Source organism: Arvicanthis niloticus, chromosome 1 (genome assembly GCF_011762505.2).
Source record: "Arvicanthis niloticus isolate mArvNil1 chromosome 1, mArvNil1.pat.X, whole genome shotgun sequence".
In the NCBI taxonomy this organism is placed as follows: Eukaryota; Metazoa; Chordata; class Mammalia; order Rodentia; family Muridae; genus Arvicanthis; species Arvicanthis niloticus.
Genome location: NC_047658.1, coordinates 19982960 through 20006659, shown reverse-complemented (window position 1 = coordinate 20006659; position 23700 = coordinate 19982960). Strand labels below are relative to the sequence as shown.

General features: G+C 50.5%; 1 protein-coding gene across 1 annotated transcript in view; it reads right to left on the bottom strand.

Moving 5' to 3' along the window:
* Positions 1 to 1213: 1213 nt before the first annotated feature.
* Positions 1214 to 23700, bottom strand: part of Otog (otogelin) — a 67836-nt gene continuing 45349 nt past the window's right edge. Inside the window, exons 36-56 of the mRNA XM_034514871.2 lie at positions 21583 to 23348; positions 20756 to 20924; positions 20349 to 20494; positions 19671 to 19760; positions 16079 to 16262; positions 13765 to 13985; positions 13467 to 13605; positions 11830 to 12024; positions 11431 to 11643; positions 10955 to 11059; positions 10692 to 10799; positions 9480 to 9581; positions 9181 to 9279; positions 8222 to 8262; positions 7205 to 7280; positions 6919 to 7097; positions 6209 to 6313; positions 5923 to 6042; positions 5083 to 5128; positions 2741 to 2820; positions 1214 to 2594 (exon numbers count right to left, since the gene is read on the bottom strand). Coding sequence (XP_034370762.1) covers positions 2394 to 2594; positions 2741 to 2820; positions 5083 to 5128; positions 5923 to 6042; positions 6209 to 6313; positions 6919 to 7097; positions 7205 to 7280; positions 8222 to 8262; positions 9181 to 9279; positions 9480 to 9581; positions 10692 to 10799; positions 10955 to 11059; positions 11431 to 11643; positions 11830 to 12024; positions 13467 to 13605; positions 13765 to 13985; positions 16079 to 16262; positions 19671 to 19760; positions 20349 to 20494; positions 20756 to 20924; positions 21583 to 23348 — 4385 coding nt within the window. The 3' untranslated portion in view covers positions 1214 to 2393. The remainder of the gene's footprint in view (positions 2595 to 2740; positions 2821 to 5082; positions 5129 to 5922; positions 6043 to 6208; positions 6314 to 6918; positions 7098 to 7204; positions 7281 to 8221; positions 8263 to 9180; positions 9280 to 9479; positions 9582 to 10691; positions 10800 to 10954; positions 11060 to 11430; positions 11644 to 11829; positions 12025 to 13466; positions 13606 to 13764; positions 13986 to 16078; positions 16263 to 19670; positions 19761 to 20348; positions 20495 to 20755; positions 20925 to 21582; positions 23349 to 23700) is intronic.

Below are 23700 nucleotides of genomic sequence, written 5' to 3'. Positions count from 1 at the left end.
AGAATTGAACTCCTTATGTTTGCATGGCAAGCAATCTACTGACTAAGCCATCTCCCTAGCTCTGAACGAGAATGGCCTTGGTAGACTCTTGTGTTTGAATACTTAGTCTCCAGTTGGTGGAACTGTTTGGGAAAAACTAGGAGGTATGGCCTTGTTGGAGAAGATAAAGCTCCAAAAGGCTCTTGTGATCCCTAGTTCTCTCTGTCTCACTAGGTGTGGATCCGGATGTGTGCTCCTGGATATTCCTTCACTCTGCCCTCACGGACTCTAACTCTCGGAAACCATAAGCCGAATTAAACACTGTCTTTTCTAAGTCACCTTAGTCGTGGTGTTTTATCACAGCAATGGATAGGTGAGAAAGATGCCAGCCCAGAAGCCACTTCTTGAATTCCACTTTCTAGAAACTGCCTGGAGCTCCTGGGCATCATCACTTCCTCTTACATTGAAGAACACCCTCCTTGTCACCTCCTCTGCTCTTGACTCTAGCTTTCCTGTCCCCTTTCTAAGGACCCATCTGAGTAAGCCATACTAATTGTCTCCTCTTAAAATCCTTAACCCATTCACACCTGAGAGACCCTTTGACATGTGAGATGATGGCCTCTTCGCAGGCTCCAGGGATATGCTCAGTGCCTCTTTGGAGAGCCACAATTAAGCTACACTAGTTGCCTAAAAGCATTACGACATAGCAAAAAGATTTTACTTTTAACCAGCTTTCTGAATTCTGTGTATGTTTATGACAGTGCTGCTGGTCTTGATTTTTGAGGGCAACTGAACACCACTCACTACGGTCCTCTGCTCCACCTCCTTCCTGCCTGCTCCACAGTGTGGGCACAGCAGTGGAGTCCTTGCCCTCATGCCCCACAGTGCAGGACAGGGCTGGTGATTTGCTCATCTTTCCTTGGAGTGTTTTATCCTGGAGTAGTTGGTCTTCCCAAGAGTGACCTAACGGGAGCACTGGGACCTAACAGGAGCACTGGGAGTGTGGGCTGGAACACTGGGGACAGGGCAGGCAGTAGGGGTGCCTGAGTGGGAGTTGGGGTGATGGAAGAAAAAACAGGTAAACTTCAGAAGTCCATCAGACCACCTCAGGGCTCTCCCAGGGGTCTTCTCTTCACAGCTGAATCTCTCCTGAATTCAAGGCCAGCCTGGCATGCTTAGAAGACATCTTGCAGTTTATTGATACATGAAAAAGACACACAAGAGTCACAGAGACAAAGCAGATGTGGGGACCATCTTGACACAGTACCTTTAACCCCATAGGGGCATCCAGGCAGTGCTAGGACCTGAACAGCAGCCAGTCATGACCTTTGAGACCCAGTAGCACAAGGCAGTGCAGGAAGAAGGGATCTGCAGAGTGGCTTATGGACAGGAGCTCTGGCCCTGGCTTTAGGGAGGACACTGGTTTGGAGACAAGGCTCTGACAGACACTCAGGGCCACCTGGGCTGCAAACTCACATGGCTGCATTTCACCTACAGACATTCTCCACCAACACAGTCCCAGACAGCACTGAGTCACAAACAATACATGTAAGACCTTGCACAGATACACTTTTCACACGCTTAGAGAAAAGGGACAGAACTTTAGGCTAGAAGTGCCAGCTACACTCCAGAACTGCTCAGAGTGGTGCTGTCCGCCACCATCTGGGATGGGAACCCGGGCCCTGGTTGAGAAACTTATGTTTCACACATCTGCAAACCTGGTTCAACGGTGAGCATGTGACACACAGAGGCACAGACCTGGACCTGCTCTTCTAGATACCAGAATGTCAGGGTACCCTCTGAGGTTCACGGAGTCTAGAGCCAACTGCCCAGTCACAGCATGGCCTCACGGATCTCCATGGGCATTCCTAAGCCCCAAGCCTATTTATTCTCTTTGCTTTGAGAAATTCTAGGCCTCTTGACACAGACAGAAATGTTAGTTAAATCCCTTTTCCTTGTATTAGGGTTTTCCCATTGTTAAGAGAGCCAAGGATGAAGCAGGTCACCAAATCTTAACCCTAAGCCAGCATTAGGTTCTGTTTTGGTTGCAGTGAGTCAGGAAAGCCTCGCCTCCCCCCAAAAAAAATTCTCGCCAGAGTAAAAGATATATCAGGACTTTTAGCTCCTGGGCCTGCAGCTTCCCTCCTGACCTCAAGCCATGTAGACTTGGGTTCCAAAAGCCCTGAGCAATGGCACTTTTCTATGTGTATGTAGAGGGACTCAGAGAGGGACAGGATGGGAACGTGTGGCCTATTCTGGTCTTTTGGGGATGCTGCTCACCATTCCACATACACACACATATATACCACAAACAAGATCTCCCACCTTTAACCTCTTCCCCTTGTCACCTAGACCAGCTGGAAGGAGAACATGAGACTGACAGGGGTGACCCAGCCAGCCCTGGCACCCAGGCCTCAGGACCACTGGCAGGCACAGTCTGTAGGCTCCTGTACTGTATAGGGTACCCAGGTAGCATTTGTGGCACAGAAGAGCTGCACAGAGCGACGCTGCAGTCCCACCTCACGGCAGCACTTGCAGAAGCGGGCATAGGTGTTGATGTTGTGGTTGTAGATGCTGGCAGAAGGGCACCTCCCATCGCAAGACACCAGGTTCACCTGGGGGCAAGCATGTCAGCAAGGTAGCCTGGGGAACATCTGCCTCAACAGACCCTCAACCACCACCACTACCACCACCACTCCACCACCACCACCACCACCACCCCACCACCCCACCAGCCCAAGATATCCATCCCTTCACGCACAGGGGTGTTACTCCTGCAATCATTTTTGCGGATGGTCATGCGGATGGTCACCTTCTTGCAAGATCGCCCATCCTCCTTACCTGGTAGGGACAGGGTGGGCAAGAGTTGTGTCCCAGACAGGCATCAAGATGAGCCAGCCTGGGGTAGTTAATGTCATGTGAGAGTGTTCTTCTTCCAGGTGCCCACACACTCATGTCCCCTCCAGCAAGGGGAAACTGCTTTAACCCATTGTCTTAGAAGGAAGTGGGACCAAGGAAGGCAGGAGCTTGAGCAAGTGAGACAGAGGTAGACACATGGGGTGGCTAGAGAGCCTTAGGTCTCTGTGTTATAAGAAGACCTGAGACAAGTGCAGGCTATCTCAATACCCAAGCCCAACACTTATCCGTCATCCTTGCTGGAGATCCTCCAAACATCCGCACATCCTCTCTGAGCTTTGGTGTTTCTACTCTGAGAGGACTCTAGCAGTAAGAGTCTGACATGAGTGGAAACCTCAAGCCCAAACAGGATGTTCCACACAGCAAGATCTGTGGGGATGCCATAGCTCTCCAGCAGGGGCCACAGGTGCAAACTGGCAATGTAGAGGTTTTTTTCTGCTGAGATCACATCTCTCCCAGATAGACAACCACTCACAAGGCTCTCTTTTGCCTTACCTCCTTAAGCAGTTTTCTCCAATACCTCCCACAACCCCCACCCACCCACCCCCGACTCCTGCCGAGACCTTTCTAGAGTTCCTCTTCTGGAAAATGCAGTTCCCTTCCTCGGCCCTCGTTGATCCCTCCTTGGCTTATTCTGTCCCAGGCACAATCTGGCCAGAGGCATGTCTCTAATTGTGCTGGGGAGACCTAAGCTTCTAAGCTTGGGGCCTTTCTCCCTGCAGTGCGAGTTCTAGTCTCAATCCAAAAGTTTTTTCATACGCCAGAAGCTCAAAGGAGGTGTGAAGGTGTACCCACGGAGGGCAGATGGTGTTGGACCTTGGGTATGGAGTCATGTATGCATGTGATGAACCTCACCAGAGTCTTCATGACTTAGACCCTGTAGAACTCAAAGCCTCCAACCTATAATCTACTATGCCTGTTCTTCTATCCGCCCCACAAAGTAGCATCCACAAAGCCTTCTTTATGCCATGCCCACAGTTCCCAGGCTAGTGGCTGGCACACAGTGGCATTCATTAGATATCTGCTAGAGACATGGACTTTCCCTGAAAGCCCACATAACCCATGAGAAAGCAACTGGGTAGAGAATCCTTTCTCTTAACTTCTGAGACTCAGCACAGACAGGCAGGAGAAATCAAGGGCTGCCATGGCCATAGCAGCCCTGGAATGAGGAAGGCTGAGTGTTCAGTGGGGGAAGAAATGGTGGCCTTGGACATGGGTGGGTATCAGATAAGTGGGGACTACTAAAGCCCAGGAGATGTGCCTCAATACCCAGCATGCCTGTGGGTTAAATGGCCTTCACCAGGGGCAAGGAGTCTCCCTTTCCATCGACCTCAGAGCTTGGGGACACCTAGAAGAGACACTTGGGAATAGCCATGTGTTTGTCTGCTTCCTGTTTTATGTGCTTCTGAGACAAGTAACTGAGCAGCAGTGGACACTGGCCCATAGGATAGTGGTCTGTCTAATAGGGACCATAGGAAACAAGCCTTTTAGAAAACTGAGGAGAGGGCCATAGTGTTCAGGCCACATGGAGAACATAGAACATTCAGGGAGCATGAGGTTCTGGATCAGCCAATCAGGGTCTACAGCCAAGCTCTCCTGTAGTAAGTTATGTGGACTTAAGGAGCTCAAAGCCTATGGCCCTTTGGATACAGGATCTGAGCATCTTAAAAGGGCAGGCTTGTGAGCAAAGGTCACAGGCTGACTGGTTCATTCAAGTACATATAGTTAAGATGCTGGTTCCTGGAATTCAGGATTCCAGAAGCAAAGTGTGAGGCAGAGGTTTCTGTCTGACAGCCAGAGGTCTGGAAACCTAAGTCTTCTCAAAGAGGTGGCTTCAAGACCAGAGCTCATGGATTATAGAATCGATGCCGGGGACATGTGGGCTGGAGTCTTCATCTGGGGCAGAGGAGGCAGGGTGACTGAGGATCGAATGACTTCCTGTGTGGAGTGGCTATTGTCTTTTATCTCCAGCAAGAAGAAGAGGCCTTGGGTTGGGATAAAGCTCATGACTATACTGACGCTGGCCATCTGATTGTTTGTGTTAGTGCCATGCTGATGGGATATCCCTTGGTCTACTTATCTTGAGAGCTACTATCATAGATGCCAGGCTGGTAACATGGCCCCTAACCACCGGTGTGCCCACTCCCTCCTGAACACTAACTCTATGTCTCCACCATGCTCACTTACAGGTCCTGCAGCATCCTTCCAAGGATGGAACCACAGAGCCGCCGACCTAGAGGGAGAAAGGGAGTGAGCAGGGAATCCATGCTCCAGGCCAGGAGCCAAGATCCCAGGTAGAGGCAAAAACTGCCTTAGAAAGCTGGGCATGGCAATGCATGTTTATAATCTCAGGAAGATGTCTACAAATTCTAGGCCTCCTGGTCTATATAGGGAGTTCCGGGTTAGCCAGAAATACAAAGTAAAATCCTGTCTCAAAAGCCAATTAAATAAATAATACATTAAAAAGCTAGTCTTCTTCCATGGAGCCCCAAAGCAAGATCTCTGTAGGAGAGACTGAACCCAGGGCTTCCGCTTGTACACACTGTACCTAGTGAGACACAGCCCAGTGTGTGGATTATCTCAAGGTGCAGAAATCTTCAAATGTCTATTATTAATCTTAGGAACCTTATCATTGTAACAGAAACACTTAGCTCTCCAGGGATCCTTTTCTTTGAGTTATACCTACACTGAGAGCCTTCTGCACCAGGCTGGACACATGCCATCCTACCCTATCATCCTAAATTATACATGTATGTGCAAGCTCAGCACACGTATGTGCAGGCGTGTTATTGCATAGTATATGTACTGACACGCTGAATGTGCTCATGTTCCTATGGCATAGGAATGATCTTGAGACTGGTCCTGGAGCACTTGACAATGTGATTGCATGCCTTGGTTTGTGGTCACATGTTTGTAGATATGGGGTGTGATTGAGAAAAACATATAGGGTTCTGATCCAAATTCCTCCCACCGGTAAAACAGTGGTGCCTTGGCTTGAACTCAGCTGTAGGGGAAGGAGATACTGACCTTGGCACACTCGGTTTCATTGAGCGGAGGGCAACTGATGGGCGAGCGGACAAGCACAGCACCCAGGGGAGTGCTGCCACAGTGATGGCGAGCGCAGTCTGCAATCCAGGATGCACCAGGCTAGAGAACACACAGGTGGGCAGTGAGAACATCTGGACAAATGGACAGCATGGCCTGAAGACATGTAGAGCCCAGAACCAGGTGCTGCTAAGGCCCAGGGAGAACCATGGTCTTAATGTTAGGGTCTTAGTGGACCCGTTCCCAGGGGGGCTTATAGACTATTTACCAAGAACAGGGAAGTGGTGCCATTGGGGAAGGTGAAGAGGCAGGACACATTCCTGCAGGAGCCACAGCAAGCTGCCAGGTCCCGTGGGTGGTCATACTCCTGGTTCTGAAGGCCAGGGCAGAGAAGGTGATATCAACCTTATGCCCACACCCATCCTCCAGGTATCTGATACCTGCTTGTCTCTGACGGAGCTCAGGGCTCGAGGAGAGCATCTATAGTTGCTCAGAAAGGAGACCCACAGCCTCCCTCTGCTTCTGATCAGGCAGGCAGGGCTTTCCTATCTTTGCCAGAAATCCCATTAGCACCAGCACCTAGACCCAGCCCTGGGGACCACGGAGCCCCCGCCACTACAGAGGCAGTATTGCCAGCACCAGGGCAGTATAGGTTCTGGACAGAGCTCAGCTTTTAGCTCAGTCCCTGCTGTGCTTTTGATAAACCACTTGACCTCACCAAGTCCCCCTTTTCTCAGTTGAAAGATGGGCATAATTCTAACACTGGCATTCAAGCAGTATTTATTTAGACTCTGGTAGAAGCCAGACTTCTACCTCCCCAGGCTTTAACTAAGACCTTTGCTGCCCCTGCCCCAGCCTCCCCTAGCTGGGAAGCCTCTGATGCCTGCTCTCTAGACTCGATTTCTGGAGCAGGCAGCAACCTGCTCAGACTCTGCCGGCCCGGCCCTCCCAACAACACACACTCCACACTGTCCCTACCGCCTCACAGTGCATGTCACAAAGGACAGAGGTGATGTTGATCTGGTAGAAGTTGGTGAGAGGGTCCAGCACGTCTGTGCATCGGGACGTATGACACACTCCATCTGCTGAGAGCTCCACCACAGTCTGGCCTGGCTGCATCACACCCAGTTCACGGCTCAGGCATACGGGGGCTTTCACTGGATGAGGGAGGGGCGAGAACCTGTCCTGGAGAGCCCAGCCGCCCACCCTGGCCCTTCCCAGCTGGCCCACCCTACCTCTCCCATATCTGTCCCTTCCCACTCACCACACTCATACTTGGCACAACCGCACACATTCTCCACACTGTGCATGAACTCCTCATCCAGCTGCGACTTTTCCCACTGCAGGTGACAGAGGAAGTCAGTGTCCACAGTGGGCAACCAGACCCCACCCTCAGAAACAGCCTGCCACTGAGCTCGTGTGCAGTGGGTAGAAAGAAGAAAGCAAGCCTGGGATCCCTTGGCATCCAGAAGCTCAGGCACTCTCCCCAGTGTCCAGCCTCCTGCCCTCAGCAAGGAAGACACAAAACCATCACTGCAGAGACCCACTTGGCTCATACCTTACCCACGCCCCACTTTCTTTACCAGTTTCAGGGAAGAAAGGGGGATGGGGAGGGGAGCATGAGAGCGACATGTGCTGGGACAAGGCATGGGGTACAGAATCCAGGAACAGCCTAGTATAACTTTACACACATCTTTAATGGCCATACACCCTGGAGGTTCACAAGAGTCCGTAATTTCAGCTCCCTTGTTTACGTAATTGAGATCATCACAGAATCAATCTCTTGGACTTGTCATAACAATTAATAAGATAATTCATTAAAAAGACCTAGAAAAGTACAGCCCAATGGTAAGGCCTTTGCAGCTGCCACAGGGCTATCACCAACTCTATCATCACCGTCACCATTCACATCATCATCATAACCACCTTCATCGTCTTCGTCATCCTGACCATCCTCCCACCAACTCCATCATCATCACCATCATCATGGCCATCATCACCTTCACTGTCATGACCGTCCTCCCTAGCATCTCCACCATGATCATTGCCACCTGCAGGATCTGCATACTTATTCCTCAACACACTTAAGCTGACTCTCCAAAGAGAGGACAGGGTGCCCAGAGGGAGGGCAGAGCTTGGGACCTTGGGATACGTGTGCTGATTTGAAATCCAGGGCTTCTGCACTAGGTTAGATGAGGAATCTCCAGGAGACGGGAAGAAGAGAAGGGAGGAAAAGATGAATAGAATAACAGTGCGGGTGGGAAGGGCAGGGTCTCCATACCAGATGGCATCTGGGCACAGGAATAGTGTCACAGTCACACTCTGAAAAACAGAAGCCGGAATCTACCTCACAGAGATGTTCAGACACTTTACTGCAGACCAGTTCCTCCAACGGCACAACTCTCACCCCCCAGGGAGATGGGCAGAGAAAGTGTCACCCTCCTCTCACCCCGACCCGCAGGGGACAGAGTGCTCCACTTAGATGGGTGGGCAGTCCTAAATGTCACATCCTAACTGGGTATGAAAGGAGGTGAAGCAGGCAGACAGACCACCCCATAGGTTTTCCTTGGTCTCCCCCTGGAAGTAGGGCCTCTCCAGGAATAACGGCTGCAAAGATGCAACTTCCTCCCACTTGTGTTTCCCACAGGTATGTTCCAGCAGCTGAGTCCTGCCGCACTGGAGACTAGCATAAGGGGCACAGCAGTTTTAACTTTGAGGACCAAGGGCCACAGGCCAGAGCTGCTGGGAAAGTCTCTTCTGGGTCACTGGCTCATACAACAAAGGGATCTAAATGCTCCCCAAGATGGCTGGCCTGTCTGTGCCACGGAGACGACTCAAGGAGTAAAGCTGAATATGACCCTGTCCTCATGGAACGTGTATCTACTGAGGTCTGGAAGAGGCACCTGAAAGCTGGAAGCAGAACGATCTCCTAGCTTTTTAAAGTGACTTTTGGAGTTGTGTGTAAAGCTCCACTGTTCAGTATTTACGGCTGTCATAAGGTTCCTGTTGGCCTTCCAGGAAGACCTGACTACTCAGACTATCTGGATTAGCAGGAGATGGCAAGAAGAACACTTTGAGTGAGAAACCATTTGAGATCCCGGGGATGAGGCTGACGGGCTGCTTCATGTTCAGAGTGAGGCAGGAGGAGGGGAACCTGCGAATGTTCTAGGGAGGCCGATCTCAGCAAAGTTGATGATGGTGAGGGACTCTTTCTCCCACCCATACCTGACTGAAACTTACCACAGGACTTGTAGGGGCAGCAGCGGTCTGGGCTCCACACCTCCACCAGGGAAGTGCCCATGCCACACTGTACCTGCGGGCAGCGGAAGCTCTCACACACTGGGGTGCACGCGGCAGGAATAAGACAGGTGACAAGTTAGTCTCAGACACCTCAGGATTTTATGAATGCTCAGGTTGCAGCGTCACTACCTCCCACCTCTTGCTTATGCTCACACAGTGTACCCAGACACCCCCAGGGCAAGAGTCTCTCCTAAGGCCTCTTCACACATGACCCCCATTGGGCCCCAGCTGGGACTCACCGCACTGATACAGAGGGCAGCAGAGCTCCGTGGTATTCCTGTGCACAGTGAGTGCTTCTCCTTCCTGACACTCAGGCATGGGATCTGGACACTCGCCACAGCCTGTGGGGACAGAAGGATCACCACTGTCATATAAGTTCCCCTCAGAGAGGAGGTGGAGCCTCTAACCAGCCCAAAACAGAGTTTTGGGGTCTCAGGTATCTTGGCATCAGAACCTACATGTCCATCCTGTCTACCCACAGTATGGCCCTGAAAACACACCTGTTTCTTGTGTTTAGCATCCTAGGGGCAGTGTAGATGTATCTTTTATTCACCTGATGTAATTGTCATCTCAGATGCTTACTGTCTTCATCCGCTAACCCAGGCCTAGTCCTGGAAGCTTCTAGCTTTCATACAATCTTATCTAGGCCTAGAACGTTTTCAGCCTCTGAGACTTGCTGCTGAATAAGCTCACCCTTTCTTGTTCTTTCTGAACTCTAGCTGGTGGTTCAGCTCAGCTGTTCTGGCTCAAACTCCTCTTCAAGCTGACTGGTTCAAACTGGCTTCTTTCTCTCAACTTCATGCTGACTTTGGCAATCTGTTCTAATCTTCTGGCTCTTCTGATCCTCTGTCTCTTGCTGTCTTCACCCATGTCAAGCGTGTTCTCTCTCTGCAACCTGTCTATGTACAACTGTCCCAATAAATCTACCTCCTTTCTCTGTCTGTCTGTCTGTCTGTCTGTCTCTCTGTCTGTCTGTCTGTCTACACTGCCCCTTAAGTAGCTTCCCTTTCCTCTCTCTACTCATGAGAATTGTGCATTTCCTGTTCTGTCAAATCTTTCTCTGATTCATCACTTTGTCTGCTACTCAACTAGACATCACTTTCAAACATGGGTGCTTCCTTTTACAAACTAACTTTACCTTCATTGTTTGGGATTAAAAGTGTGTACTAAGGGTATGTCTATATTCCAGGCAGAGAGATTAAAGGTCTGTGCTAAGGCTGAGCCACACCAACTAGGAACAGGTTTTTGTCAGTAAACAACATAACCTCGAGGTTCACAGTGTGATCAAAGGGTAGCACAGGACTCCTTTCCCTTTGTCCCACATTGCTTTCTGAATACTGACTTTATTATTCTTCCTCTACCGCTCTCACACAAGGACCTCAGCCTTTCCTCCTAGTCACCTACAGACTCAGGAATGAGGAAGGGGCTTATGGGAGCCCACAGCCACCTACCACAGAAGTACGAGGTGCAGCAGGAGTCTCCTAGGCGGCCTTCGATCAAGATCTGGTCCTGGCGACAGGTGGGGACCTGCTCAGCCTCACACAGACCAGGGTCACACTCTGAGGAAAAAACAGAATGCAAGCTCTGAAGGCAGGCCCTGCCTGGCCATGTCTGGGCTCCTCTCTGTCCCTGTCCAATTTTATCCAGGACTCAGAACACAGATGTCAATCGCAGCATCCCAGGCCCACCCCATTCCCCCATCCCAACCTCTTACCGCAGCTGTAGCTGGGACAACAGGAATCCTCCTGGAAGTGGGTGATGAGTCTGTGGCCTGGGCGGCAGGTGGGAGCAAGGCCCTCACATAAGGTCTGGTTACACACTAGGGAGCAGGTCACACAACTCATCACCTGGGGACCAGTGTCCTCACAGCTCACCAGTGCTACTGGATGCCTGGGCGTGGGCTTCTTTTACTCCCAGACCCACCCAGCCCCCACTCTCAAATGGCTGCCTCTGAGGACCCCACAAGGCAGAGACTGATGAATAGACATTTATCTAGGTGTACTGCATGCCAGTGTTCAAGATCCTCATGTAGCTGAGTAGTTACAGGAGAACCAGGCATGGTACAGTGATGGTGATTTACAGAATCTAGAGGGGGAAAAGCTGACCAGGATGCTGGCTCCAGGCCTCTGCCATTCCATTCCAACTGGAGCCAATTGTTGGCTTACAGTTGAAGTCAAGAGTGGGACTCACCGCAGACACTCCCCAGGCAGCAGGGGTCCTCTGTGGGCTGTAACAGGACCACTTCTCCAAAGCGTGGGCAACTCTCAGGTCGGGGACCAGGGCAGTCCAGGTCCACGGGTATGATGGTGTCTGGGGCCTGACATTGCTGCTGGCAGCAGCCACTGAGGGAGCTGTTCCAGGTCTCCCCCAGAGCACGTGGTACCCCTGTGCTGTCTGTGCACGCTGCAGTGGGGGCATATTTGGGCACAGGGACTAAGGACCAGACTGTCCCTCTCATCCAAACATGAACCACCCCAAGGCCAAGACCTGGAAGTGCAAAGTGGCCTCCACCATGGTCTTTAGGAAGCAAAGGAGGCACTAGTGGGAGACTGGGCTTGGGGGAGCCACCTGAGGAGGGCAGGGACCTACCACACTTGTCCTCAGGGATGCAGAGTGCTGAGTGGCGCCGGTGTAGGATGGTCCCCTCCGAGCACACGCAGCCCTCACCGAGCACTTGGCACTGCTCTGGGTCCAGTGGGCCAAATATCCCATCCTGGCATGTTTCAGGGGGTTCACAAGCTGCCACACAGGCCTGGTAGGTAGAGTCACTGGAGCATAGAAAGGCTGTAGGGGTATAATGAACATTAGGTTTAGTCTGGTTCGGGGCAGGGATACAGCTGAGGGCAGCAATTGTAGGGAGGGGTGAGGAGGAGCAGACTATCCACCTTGCTCAGCTGGGTACCTAAGTTTGGGGCTTAGCACTGGACCTCCTCCCTCTAGGTCAGAAGTCATCAATGGACTGCTCCCTATCCCAAATGCTGTGTATTGTCTGCTTTTCAAATAAAGTTTTATCAGAACACTGATGTGCCGATTCATTTGTATAAATGTTGTTTGTGTGGCTGAGGGGTTTTGTGGTGGTGTTGCTGTTGCTGTGTCAAGGTCTCATTACTTGAGGCAAAATTCATCTTCCGGGCTCAGCCTTCCTTCTGAGTACTAGTCATTACAGGGGTCAGCCAGCACACCCTGTTCATTTACATGCGGTCTTTGGCTGTCTCTGCAAGGGTAGAACAGAGGCCTCGAATCTGAGACCCTATGGCTCACAAAGACACAGTATTTGCTATCCGGCCCTTTGAAAACCTTTGCTGTAGATCAGTGTTTTCCAGTGGTCTCGGTGGAGACTGCGGATCTGGGGTTTCAGCCCAACACACACAAGGATGCTGGGCAGTCCTTTGGGCATTTTGGAAATCCCATTACCGGGACTCCATCCCATACCAAGTAAATCTCTGATGAGGTCCAGCATTTATCCAAATTCCCAGTGTGAACAACTGGGTTGAAATGACTAAGTTGAAAGAAAAGAATCTTATTGCCCATACAATACATACATACATAGTGTGTTTTGTTGCATTTTTTCATTGCTGGTGTTGCCCTCCTCAATCTGGCTTCATACCCTCTGTGCCAAGATCCATAGTTTAGAAATCCCACTCTGTACACTTAGAGTCTTTTCCTTCTTATTTGTCATAGATATATAGGGCCTTCTCAGGAGCGGTCCCCATGGCTCCTGGAAATAAAAATGCTCTGCCCATGCCTGACCCAACTCTAACAGGATAGAGGTAAGGAAGAGACAGGTCCCATTTCTGTCTTCAAGGAGGAAGGGAGAGATCCAAAGATAAGAAAGGTCAAACAAAGGGAACTCCCAGCCAGGAATCATGTGTTAGGCCGATGTGGAGAAATGGACACCATGATCTCCTACTGACTCAAGGCACTTTAAGAGAAAGTGATCATTACTATGTCCATTGTGTAGAAAAATTATTCAATTAAAAACAATCAATTCAAATAAAATGATTGCTTAGTCTTCATTAATATAAATATGGCATAAGATTTTTTTGTTAATTTGCATAAAATGCAAATACAAACAGAATATTTATAAGCACATTAATATAATCAGTGAGGGAAGAGATGATGACACTTGGAGAAGCGTTGACTTGAGGTGGCTCTGGGAGCCCTTTCACTCACTAATGGGATGAGTTCAAGAGAACTACGGTAAAGGTGACCTGACCCCTACTCACGGCAGTAGTCGGAGCCCCGCCACTCAATGCACACATGGAATTTGTGACACATAGCCACATACACTGTGAGTGCCACACAGGGCTGCTGCACGTACTTTGTGTCCCGGATCCACAGCTCACAGAATGACTCTGGGGAGACCTGGATGAATGCATTAGTCAGTGCTTCCCATCCTGGTGTCCTGAATCCCAGGACCCAGCTCAGCCTAACCCTGCTCAGAAGACCGTGATGTCTCTATAGGTGGCTGCTGCCCTCCCCAGCCCAGGACGTCTCCCCACGCTGCACTCCATGGGTACCTACAAAGCTGTGGCAGGCACTGAAGGTGCGGTTGGACACCATTCGAAGGCAGGGCGAACAGTCGGCTGTGGCACAACTGTCTGGGCGGAAGCGGGTCTGACCCTCTGAGGTCAGGGAGCTGGGCACCTGCCAGCTGTCCAGAAAGGGAGCAGGGTCCTCTGCCTCGCCCAGCACGGAGCCCTCCTTCAGGGTGAGGTCATTGGCTGCATCTCCATCACAGATACCTGAAAGGGACATAATGATCTCACTAGGTACGAAGCCCACTACTAACTAACCCAGGATGGCTCTCACCCTGAGCAGTCATCGGATGAATCTGAAAGGTGTTGCCAAGTTTTACCATGTGACAGACAAGGAAAGGGAGGCACAGGGAGCCAGGACACCTGTTGTGTAGGAAAGTGCACATAAAATCTTTAGGGAAAAGGGATTCAGTGGTTTAGATGTACTTTAAAATGGTTCAGAGATCTATGCATACACGCACATACACGTGTATACACTACACATATGTATGTACTATATGTGTGTGTGTGTTAGAGAAAGAGAAGCAAATGTGAATAGTTACATCTGAGTAAAAGTCAGTAGGGATCCTTTAGTCTACTCTCTCAATGTCTATGTCTGACATATCACAGTGGAAAGTTATCCCCTAGGAACCTGTTCCAGTGGGGACTGCTAGCTAACTCTAACAGATGCCTCATTTGCTTGCTGGAATCAGTCATCCACTTCCCCCAGACTCGCTGGCAGCTGGATGTGACTGTGTGGCTGAGGCCCAACCAATGGCATGTGAGTTAAGGTGGAGGGTACCTACTACCTGCTGCAGAGGTCCTACCGGTTTCCCTCTGTGGAGTTGACAGCTCGAGTTAAGCAGTAAGGAGCTATAAGAAGAGGGAATCTGGGAACATGAGTTGTCACTGGTCATTTGGGAAGTCATGTTTTCAGGAAATGTTGTGTCTTCTGCTGTGTTGGCTACAGTGATGAGGGCAAGAATGTGGTTTATCTGCTGCTGCGGCTCATGTGGCTGCACTTCCCTCAGCGTCCCTCACCTCCCGGTGTGTTCTCAGCTCCAGATGCATGTTTTCTTGCCTCTGCTTTTGTTTGTGCTACTCTTCTGGCCTACAATGCTTTCCTGAACATCTTCATCCCAGGGTGCTTCCCATCCATCCATCCATCCATGACCTTCCCAGGTCTCACTGAAACTCCCTCTGCTGCCTAGCAAGGGGCCCAGTGTATGTGTCAAAGGTCTGCTCAGATAAAAACAGAGGTGTGAACAATCTGGCTCCTGTTCTGGTATCTCTGACCACCCCTTTTGCAAACATAAAGCATTCCTTAAGACGGAACCCTTTGATTTTATTAATTTTCTCCATAGTGACATTTTGGATCTGGGTTTTGAATCCCTAAGGGGTATCCCAGAAAGAACATGGCCTCCTGGATCCTGCCACCTTCACCAGAGATAAACAGAGTGTGGTGTGGTAGAAAGGAAGAGAAAGAAGTTATGATGGTGGCCATGGTGACAGTGGCGATGGTGGTGTGGAGGTGCTATATAAAAGGAAAGATATTTTCTCAGTAAGAATGGAAGCTCTATAAACCAGAACCTAGTCTGTTTTGCTTCCCAGAGGCTTGTACTTAAAGAATGGAGTCTGTGTGTGTGTGTGTGTGTGTGTGTGTGTGTGTGTGTGTGTGTGTGTGTGTGTGAGAGAGAGAGAGAGAGAGAGAGAGAGAGAGAGAGAGAGAGAGAACCTATGTCACTCACCATCACAGTCATGCCTGCCATGAAGTGTCTCTGCAGGGAGCAACAGCCTACACCCAGGCTCCTCCTGCACCTGTGTTCCTAGTTAACATGGAGTCTTTAAGAGAGTACTGCCTGCTACCATGCTGTGGTCTGAGGAGCCCTAGTTGTGCATGTCAGAGCAACTCTGCCATGTGCCTGTCAGAGAGCCACTTGACCTCTGAGCCCCTGTTTGTCTCTGATTCAGTGAAGACACTAAGGGCCACTTCCCAGGACTGTTATGTGGGTGACCTGGAGTAAATGATCTCAAAGAGTGGAAGTGTCTGGCAAAGGGCCCTGCACATGCAGACAGGAAGGATTATCTGGCATTAGGAAGCCGTCAGGGATGCTGACAGACAAACCTGGCTGAAGTGACAATTGGCAAGGAAACCCTGCACTATTCCCTGCTAACAGCCTCAGTCCAGACGCAGACATTAGGCCTCTCTGCACTGGCAGTTCTGGTGGTCTCACCTCTGGCCTGATACCCTGTTCCAACATATCCTGGCACCAGAGAGGGACCAGGGAGCATCCCCCTCCCCCAGCCGGGTCCCTCCTCACCACACAGGCCACGGCCCTGGGTCTTGCTGGCTTTGCTGGCTTCTAAGATCATGAGTCCTGAGCTGTGAAGCCACTGGATCTGGATGTGTGAGGGTGTCCGGATGATATACATGTGTCCTGTATCCTCAATTTGGAAACCATATCGGCTCATGGGTGGCCACACAACTTGAGAGTCCACAGTCACCTTAAAGGGTAAGAAATTGACCATGAGCAGAGTCCCTACTTACCTACCCACTCATCTATCTGTCCGCCCACTTATCTGTCTATCTACATATCCATTCATTGATTTGTCCATCCATCCATCCATCCATCCATCCATCCATCCATCCATCTGGCTACCTACCTACTGACCCACCCACTTATCTTGCCCATCAATCAACTGACAAGTACTCCCTAGGCACCTCCCATGCAACAGGCTGTTTAGGGCACATGCATCCAAAGCATAGACCAACAGAACATGGGAGAATTCTGAAAACATTTTTATGTGAAAAATTCGATAAAACCGGAACTGTAATGGCAGGAGGAAGGCTGCATCTCACTGTGCACATAAACAAACTCCCATGCCTTCTAAGCACAACCTCATTCCCTGGCTCTACAGCCTGAGGGTTAGGTGCTTCCTCCCTGGCAATGGCTCACTTCATGCTGAAGTCAAGAAGAATGCAGCAGTTCCCTAGTTACATCGTGGTTTTCTTTGGGGTAGGACTGTCTGATTCTTTGAATTCTTAGCACTTGTCTTTGGGTTTGGCATTACCTGAGGGCTCAGTCAATGTCTGTTAAGTACTGAACACACCTCAGTTGTCACAAACATTTTAAATTCAAGGGTATGGCTTCTATTACCAATTGACAAGGTTAAAAGTGTAGATGAGATGGAGTAAGAATTAAGTTTTATGCCATAAAACTAAAAGACAGAGAAGATTAAGATCATAAAATATTTCTTATGATTTACCATCCTCCATCCAGGAATAGACTATTCGGTGAATCACTCCACAAGTCACTCAGCATGGGAATTGCTGAGCTACAGGAAGGGAACCTCTCTGTTCAGAAGCCAGAAAACTGTAGCTTTGGGAAGGTCCCAGCTCTCTAATACCCCCAGCCTTCCTATTTGCACTGACGGAGGCTTGAACTCAGGGTTGTGAGTGTGCCCAGCCATATGTGAAGCCCGGGAAGCTGGCCTGTGCCCACAGAGTTCTACGGACCTTAACAGCACTCTACACAATGGTGAGATTGAAGCAGTTGTAAAAAAAAAATCTCCCAAGAAGGAAATGCCCAGGACAGAACAAACCCTTGGCCAAATTCTGCCAGAACTTTAAAGAATTAATGCCAATGCTTCTCAAACTATTCCATAAAACAGAGAGGAAGAGAATGCTACCAAATTCATCTTACAAACTCAATATTACTCTAATACAAAGTTAGATAAGAACATGACCAAAAAAAGCACTCCTATAGACGAATTTTCCTCAAAACTCTCTCTCTCTCTCTCTCTCTCTCTCTCTCTGCCTCTCTTAATAAAACACTTGCAAACTAATTCGCTCATACAATAAACATTATATACCAGAATCAAAAGGTTTTCAGAGTTGCAAGGATGGTTCAATATATACAAGTTAATAAATGTAATACAGTGCACAGAGAGACTTGTGGGTAGAGATCACGTGATCATCTCAATGGATGTAGCAAAGGCCTTGACAACGTCCAACCTCTTCTGATGATAAAGAAAGGCCCAGAAGAAACCAAGAATAGGAAGAACATATTCAAAGCAATGAAGACTAAGTTTACAGGCAATATTATATATTAAATGAGGGGGAAAAATGAAAGCATTCTCTCTAAAGTCAGGGACAAGCATGTCCACTCCCTCTGCACTTATTCAGTGTGGCATTTGAAGTTATATCCAGATCAATAAGGCTAGGGAATGAAACAAAAGCAGTAAAAATAAGAAAGGAGACACAAATCACATTATCTCTCCTTGCAGATAATATAATCCTATATTTAAAAAAACCTGAAGATGTCATCAGAGAGTTCTGAGATTGCTACTTCGGTGAAGTGGCCTGACATGAGGTCTAATCTCCATTCAACCTGCACCCTGCAGTCACATAGGACACAGGTGGAGGGCGGAGGGCGTGATAAACAGGCTTCAGGCCCTAGAGAGATTTACATACTAATGAGGCACCTGAAGGCCAGAGGGTGGAGTCAATTAAGCATTCCTCCCCAACCCCTCCCCCCTCTTTCCCTTCCTATTTAACTCGGGACTGCCCTGGGTTTTACTGGGGGGTGGGGGGTGGGGGGTGGGGGGGTGTGCATCCAGATCCATCCACCATCCCTCATGTCAAAACCCAAAGACTTTCTACTTTCTCCTGTGTTGGGGCCGTGCCCTGTGAGGAGCCATGGAGAGGCCCTTAGTGAGCAGCCAGGCTTAACTTCCAGCTGGAGGAACCCAGAGTGTTCCCAGCCAACTACACAGAGACTGGCTTGAGGAACTCTCTGATCTCCAGCAGCAGTTACCTACAGTGAAGTAGCAGAGAAGCAATCTCTTTGTTAAGAGCCTCAAAAGAACAAAAAGCAGAACGAAATTTAACCAAGAAAATGACTATATCTACCATAAAAACTTTAAGCATCAAAGAAGGACATTGAAGATAGAACATGGAAAGTACACTCATGCCCATAAATCCCTGGATTAATATTGTAAAAATGGTTATATTCCCGAGAACAATATACAGCCTCAATACATTCTTATCAAAGTTCTAACTATCATTACAGAAATAGGAAAACTATCATAAAACTCCTATGGAAGTACAAAGGTGTCTGTACAGCCAAAACAATGCCAAGAAGGAAGAGTGGTGCTGGAGGTACCACAATACCCAGCCAGAGTTACACTCAGAGCCACAGTGGGTGGGGGAGCAAAAAATGCATCACAGCACCAACACAGAAATAGGCATGTAACCAAGCAGGAAAGTGATGATCTCAGAAAACAGAATGAGGGCAAGCCGCTGCTCATGGATGTGTGGACACATGTGGATGTGTGGATGTGTCTCTTACTGCCTGTGAGGGAAAGCCCACCTACGGGTGGCCTTTTGGACACCCCAGCTCCCTTGACTGAGAGGGCTTTAACCCTGAGTTCATGAACCTTCAATTGAGGGCACCTCACTTACACATGCCCTGCTTGGAAAGGGCTTTGGGATGCCTTTACATAGCTATATGTCCTCATAAAACATTGCAAAGGTGACACTTTTGACAGCAATTATTTAAGGTTATACTGTCTTGCCAGTCTGATGTCACCTGTTTACCCTCTTCCTATAAGAATGGAAGAAGCATCCTAAATGAAGTAACTTTCAAGTATACCTTATTTTTTTCTATTTCACTTTATTTTATTTTAGACAGAGTCTCATTATGTAGCCTAGGCTGGCTATATAGAGACAGTGATCCTTGTGCCTTTGCTTTCTGGCGCTGGGATTACAGACATGTGCCATCATTCTTAAAAAAGAAAGTCTTCCCAACTCCTGCCCCCAATTACAAATAAGTCTCAAGGTCCCGCTCCTGCCTATGCTGTCCCTCCCTGACTGCTGCTTGGCCCTGCAGGCCATCTCTCTGGTGTGCTTACCTTCCTGTTGAAGCGATCAATACTGACATGGTGGGCCAGATGCGTCACATTCAGTATCACCAGACAGAATGGGGGCCAGTTCAGGTGTCCCTGAAGAAAAACCAGCCTCATCAGGCCAGAGCCCCAACTCCCCAAGTTCTCCTCCAACTGTGTGAATCTAGGAAACATGAGCATACCTGCAGGCTGGTTAGACGGTACACAGACTGCTACCTGACCTCATGCAAACCCAGCTGAAGGAAAGTAGGGAGAAAGAGAAAATGGAAGGAAGGAAGGAAGGAAGGAAGGAAGGAAGGAAGGAAGGAAGAAAGAAAGGTAAAAAGAAGGAAGAGGGTGTTTCCTCCATCCACTTGGCTCACAGGGTTATCCTAGCAGATCAGCCCCTGTAGGTGGCACCTGTGACTTTGGAGAGGAGACTGGAAAGCGGCAGGGACTCGAATCCTGTAGATCCCAGGGTCAGGAGTTGGCAACTCTGCTCTACTCATCCCCTCAGTCACTTGACTTGACCAGTTACCATTCCACGAACCTCCAGGGTGGCAGAGAAAGATACCGCCATGGCCCTCCCCAGGATCTACCGTAACCTCTGGCATTCCTTAAACTCCATCTCCACCCAATCTCCCCTCTCAGACTAGCTCAGATCTTAGGTCCTGCCAGGGAGAAAAGCAAGGGGCAGTACCGTACCAGGTTGGCGCTCTTGCAATCCAGGACATGCACAGAGATGGTTTCATCTGGGCTCTGGCTGAGGATATAGATGGCCTCCTTGAACAGAGCCGCGTGGCTGCCATCAAAGGTTACAAAGCTCAGGTCTGGGAAGATTGAGCATCGGCCTGGAGGCAGGGGCAAAGAAGAACAAGCAGGTGGTTCCAAGGCCACCAGGAAGATGAACAGGTGAGTCAGACACCCTGGGGGCTGGAGAGCTCCTGGGATCAGGTGTCTCACAGAGTTTAGAGGTCACAAGGGAAGGACATCTGTCAGGGCAGGAGTCACAGATGAATTTCCCACAGACGTATGGGGAGGAACACACAGATGAGGGAAGAGACATGGGTTAGGGAAAAGACACAGAGGCTCTGGCCGACCTCATAACTCACAGGCACATTCCCAGAGTGGGCAGCAGCGATCCCCGCCCACCCGCACAGCGAGGCCCAGGACCCCACAGCGAGGGCGTACGGCACCCTGAGGACAGTGCTGGGTCTGGTTCACACGGATTAGCTGGCCTTCTAGGCATATGTGACGGACACAGTCCTGTTCAGCGATGGGCTGTGACACAAAGTGGAGCGTCAACGTGAGTGACCCTCAGAGCTTATGGTCTTACCTACCTTGACCCTTCTGGAACAAGCCAGGTCCTAGCAGGGCAGGTAACATTGAGGTAAAACTAGGGAACTGACACCCTGTGATGGCTAGTTTCAATAGTCAACTTGAGCCAACCAAGAATCCCTGGGAAGAGAGTCTCAATGAGGGATTGTCTGGATCAGGTTGGACTGTGGGCATACGTGTGGGAGGTTTTATTGATGTGGGAAGACCCAGCTTGAACGTGGGCAACACCACTCCTTGATTTTGAGCCCCAGACTGTGAGCATAGGGAAAGCTAGCTGAGCAGTAAGCATGAATGCGTTCACTCTTTCTCACAGTCCAAAGCTCATCCCCACCACGCCCTGCAGAAACACACCACGCATCCAAACAGCCCTGGACCCAAAGAGGCAAGGTGGGATCCTGCTGTGGTTTCAGGACACCTGGTGAGTTTTAAAGTACGGGGAGCTTCGGATAGGGTTGAGAGAGGTCAGGGACACGAGCGCCATCTTGTAGCATAGATTGAAAATGGACAGGCATCTCAACAGGCAGAGCTTAAGGAGGTGGCAGGGAGAAGGCCAGGTCTTGGGGACAATCCACAAAACCGAAGGGCCTAACAAGTCACTCACCACACAGGTGGCAGAAGTGTTCACTTCAGCCTCCATCAATCCTTCTGCTATGCTCTGTGCTGGAGCTGAGCGCCCTGTCTGCTCCGTTGTGGCCTGGCGCACTTGATCTTCTTGGGGCTGGAGTCCTGCTGGGGTCCCATGGGCCTCTGCCAGCTGAGGCAGCAGAACCAGTGGGCCCTCCCGGGAGGCCGTCCTGGCTGACACCCGGCTTAGGGAGTAGGTTGTAGGCACCAGTGGCACTGTGCCAACCCGGGGGCCTTCAGCCTCAGTCACCAAGGGAGTAACAGTATGGCTCACTATGGACGTGAGTTCTGTGAACCCACCCTGGACAGAGTCAGAGATGAGGGTGGGTGGAGACACCTTCTTAGATAGAATGGCTGCTCTCTGGGTGGTGCTCTTCCGTGGGGCAACAGACACTGTGGGGGGCACCCCAGCAGTCACAGCTGAGGCTCCAAAGCTTGGCAATGTGGCTCCCAGAATCAGGTCTGGAGCCATACCTGTTACTTGAGGAACCTTGGGGCTAGGTGAGTGTCTCTGTTCCTCCACAGCAGACATGAGTGGCACTGTCAGACTGCGTGTCTGAGCAAGTGGGGTAGCAGTCATGGCCATGGCCAAAGTTGTGGCCTGGTGTTGAGGCAAGGGCGTGGGAATATAGCCTTTGGAGGCAGGTGTGACCACTGGGGCAGATGTGCCCACCTTAGCCAAGGGCAGGCTGGTGTCAGGAGGCAGGCCAGAGAGGAGGTGGGGTGGCCGAGTTGGCTCTAGAGAAGCTGAAGCTGTGTCCCCCAGTCTGTGAGCGCCCGTGGATGGGCTATCGGCACCCAGGATCCCTGGGGACAGAGCTAGAGGCCTGGGGGCTGTGGTGGTATGTTGGGCTGGGTGAGGCAGGTCAATGGGGGCTGAACTTGGGGGTGGAGACACTGGCAACTCTGTGAGCTGGCTGTGCCCAGCTTCTCCCTTCTCTGTGGGTGACACCACCTCCAAGCTCTTGGTGACAAGGGGACTGGCAGGAGCCCTATGTGCTGTGCTCACAACAGCCAGGGGCTGGCTGGAACTTGAAGTGTTCTGGGCCAGGACAGACAGGGATGTCACTGTCTTATTTGCCACCTTAGTTACTGCAGTTGACAGGTGGGATCCAGGGGAGGTGGGGGGCCAGGATGTCGCTCCAGGGGAAGTCATAGATCTGGAAGAGAGGCTTGATAACCAAGAGGGCTGCAGGGGTGTGGTTTTAACAGGAAAGGAGTCGTGACTCGGGACTGTCACAGCTTTGGTCATGAGTGGGAAGCGAGGTACCTGGGGTGACCGGGAAGCAACGGTGATGTTGGGACTCCCTGCAAAGGTTACGGTCACTTTAGTTGTCTCTGCTGTACCTGACCCAATGCCAGATGTGGGTGTCTGCAGGGAACTGGGGAGGGGCGACGAGGACCCTGGGTGGTGAGAAGTGGGTAGGAGGCTGGCAGCCCCTTTCTCTCTGGCTGTGGCCTCTGTGTGGCCAGTGGGAAGGTTAGATGTTGTCAGCCCCAGTGGTGTCTGCAGCGTGTGTTGGGTGGATCCTGGAGATGGCACTGGCCCCTCCGTGGCAGCCATTGGTGGGTTTGGGGCTGAGGTGAGCGGGGCTACTGGGACAAGGACAGGGCTGTGGGCAGACGCTCCAGGGTGCTCCTGTGAAAGCTGCTGCTTGTCACTAGTGGTAGGTAACACTTGATCAGGTGCCACAGTCTCATTGCCAAGTGCCTCTGTGGGACCCCGCAGGGCTGGCTCCACACCTAGGGTAGACAAGAGAAGAGGCCCTAGCTGTCCTCATGGGGCAGCACTGAGTTACGGGGCTGGAGGAGTGGTATCCTAAGTAATGGGTCAAGCACAACTTCTGATGGCAGACAGCCAGGGCTTCTGTCCACAGAAATCAACAAGATGGACTCTGTCCATTTTGTCTGAGCCTGGCTGCCCAGTGCATCCAAAATAAGACCCCAGGCAAGACTTCTGCACCTCACTTTTTCTTTCTCTGAAATGGGGACCAGATAAGACCCCAGAGCAATGAAGATCTTTCCTTCCAGGGCCCTGTGTTGACTCTGCTTCTCCAGGATCTAGGACCCTGAGCAGAATTTCTCAGTGACACCC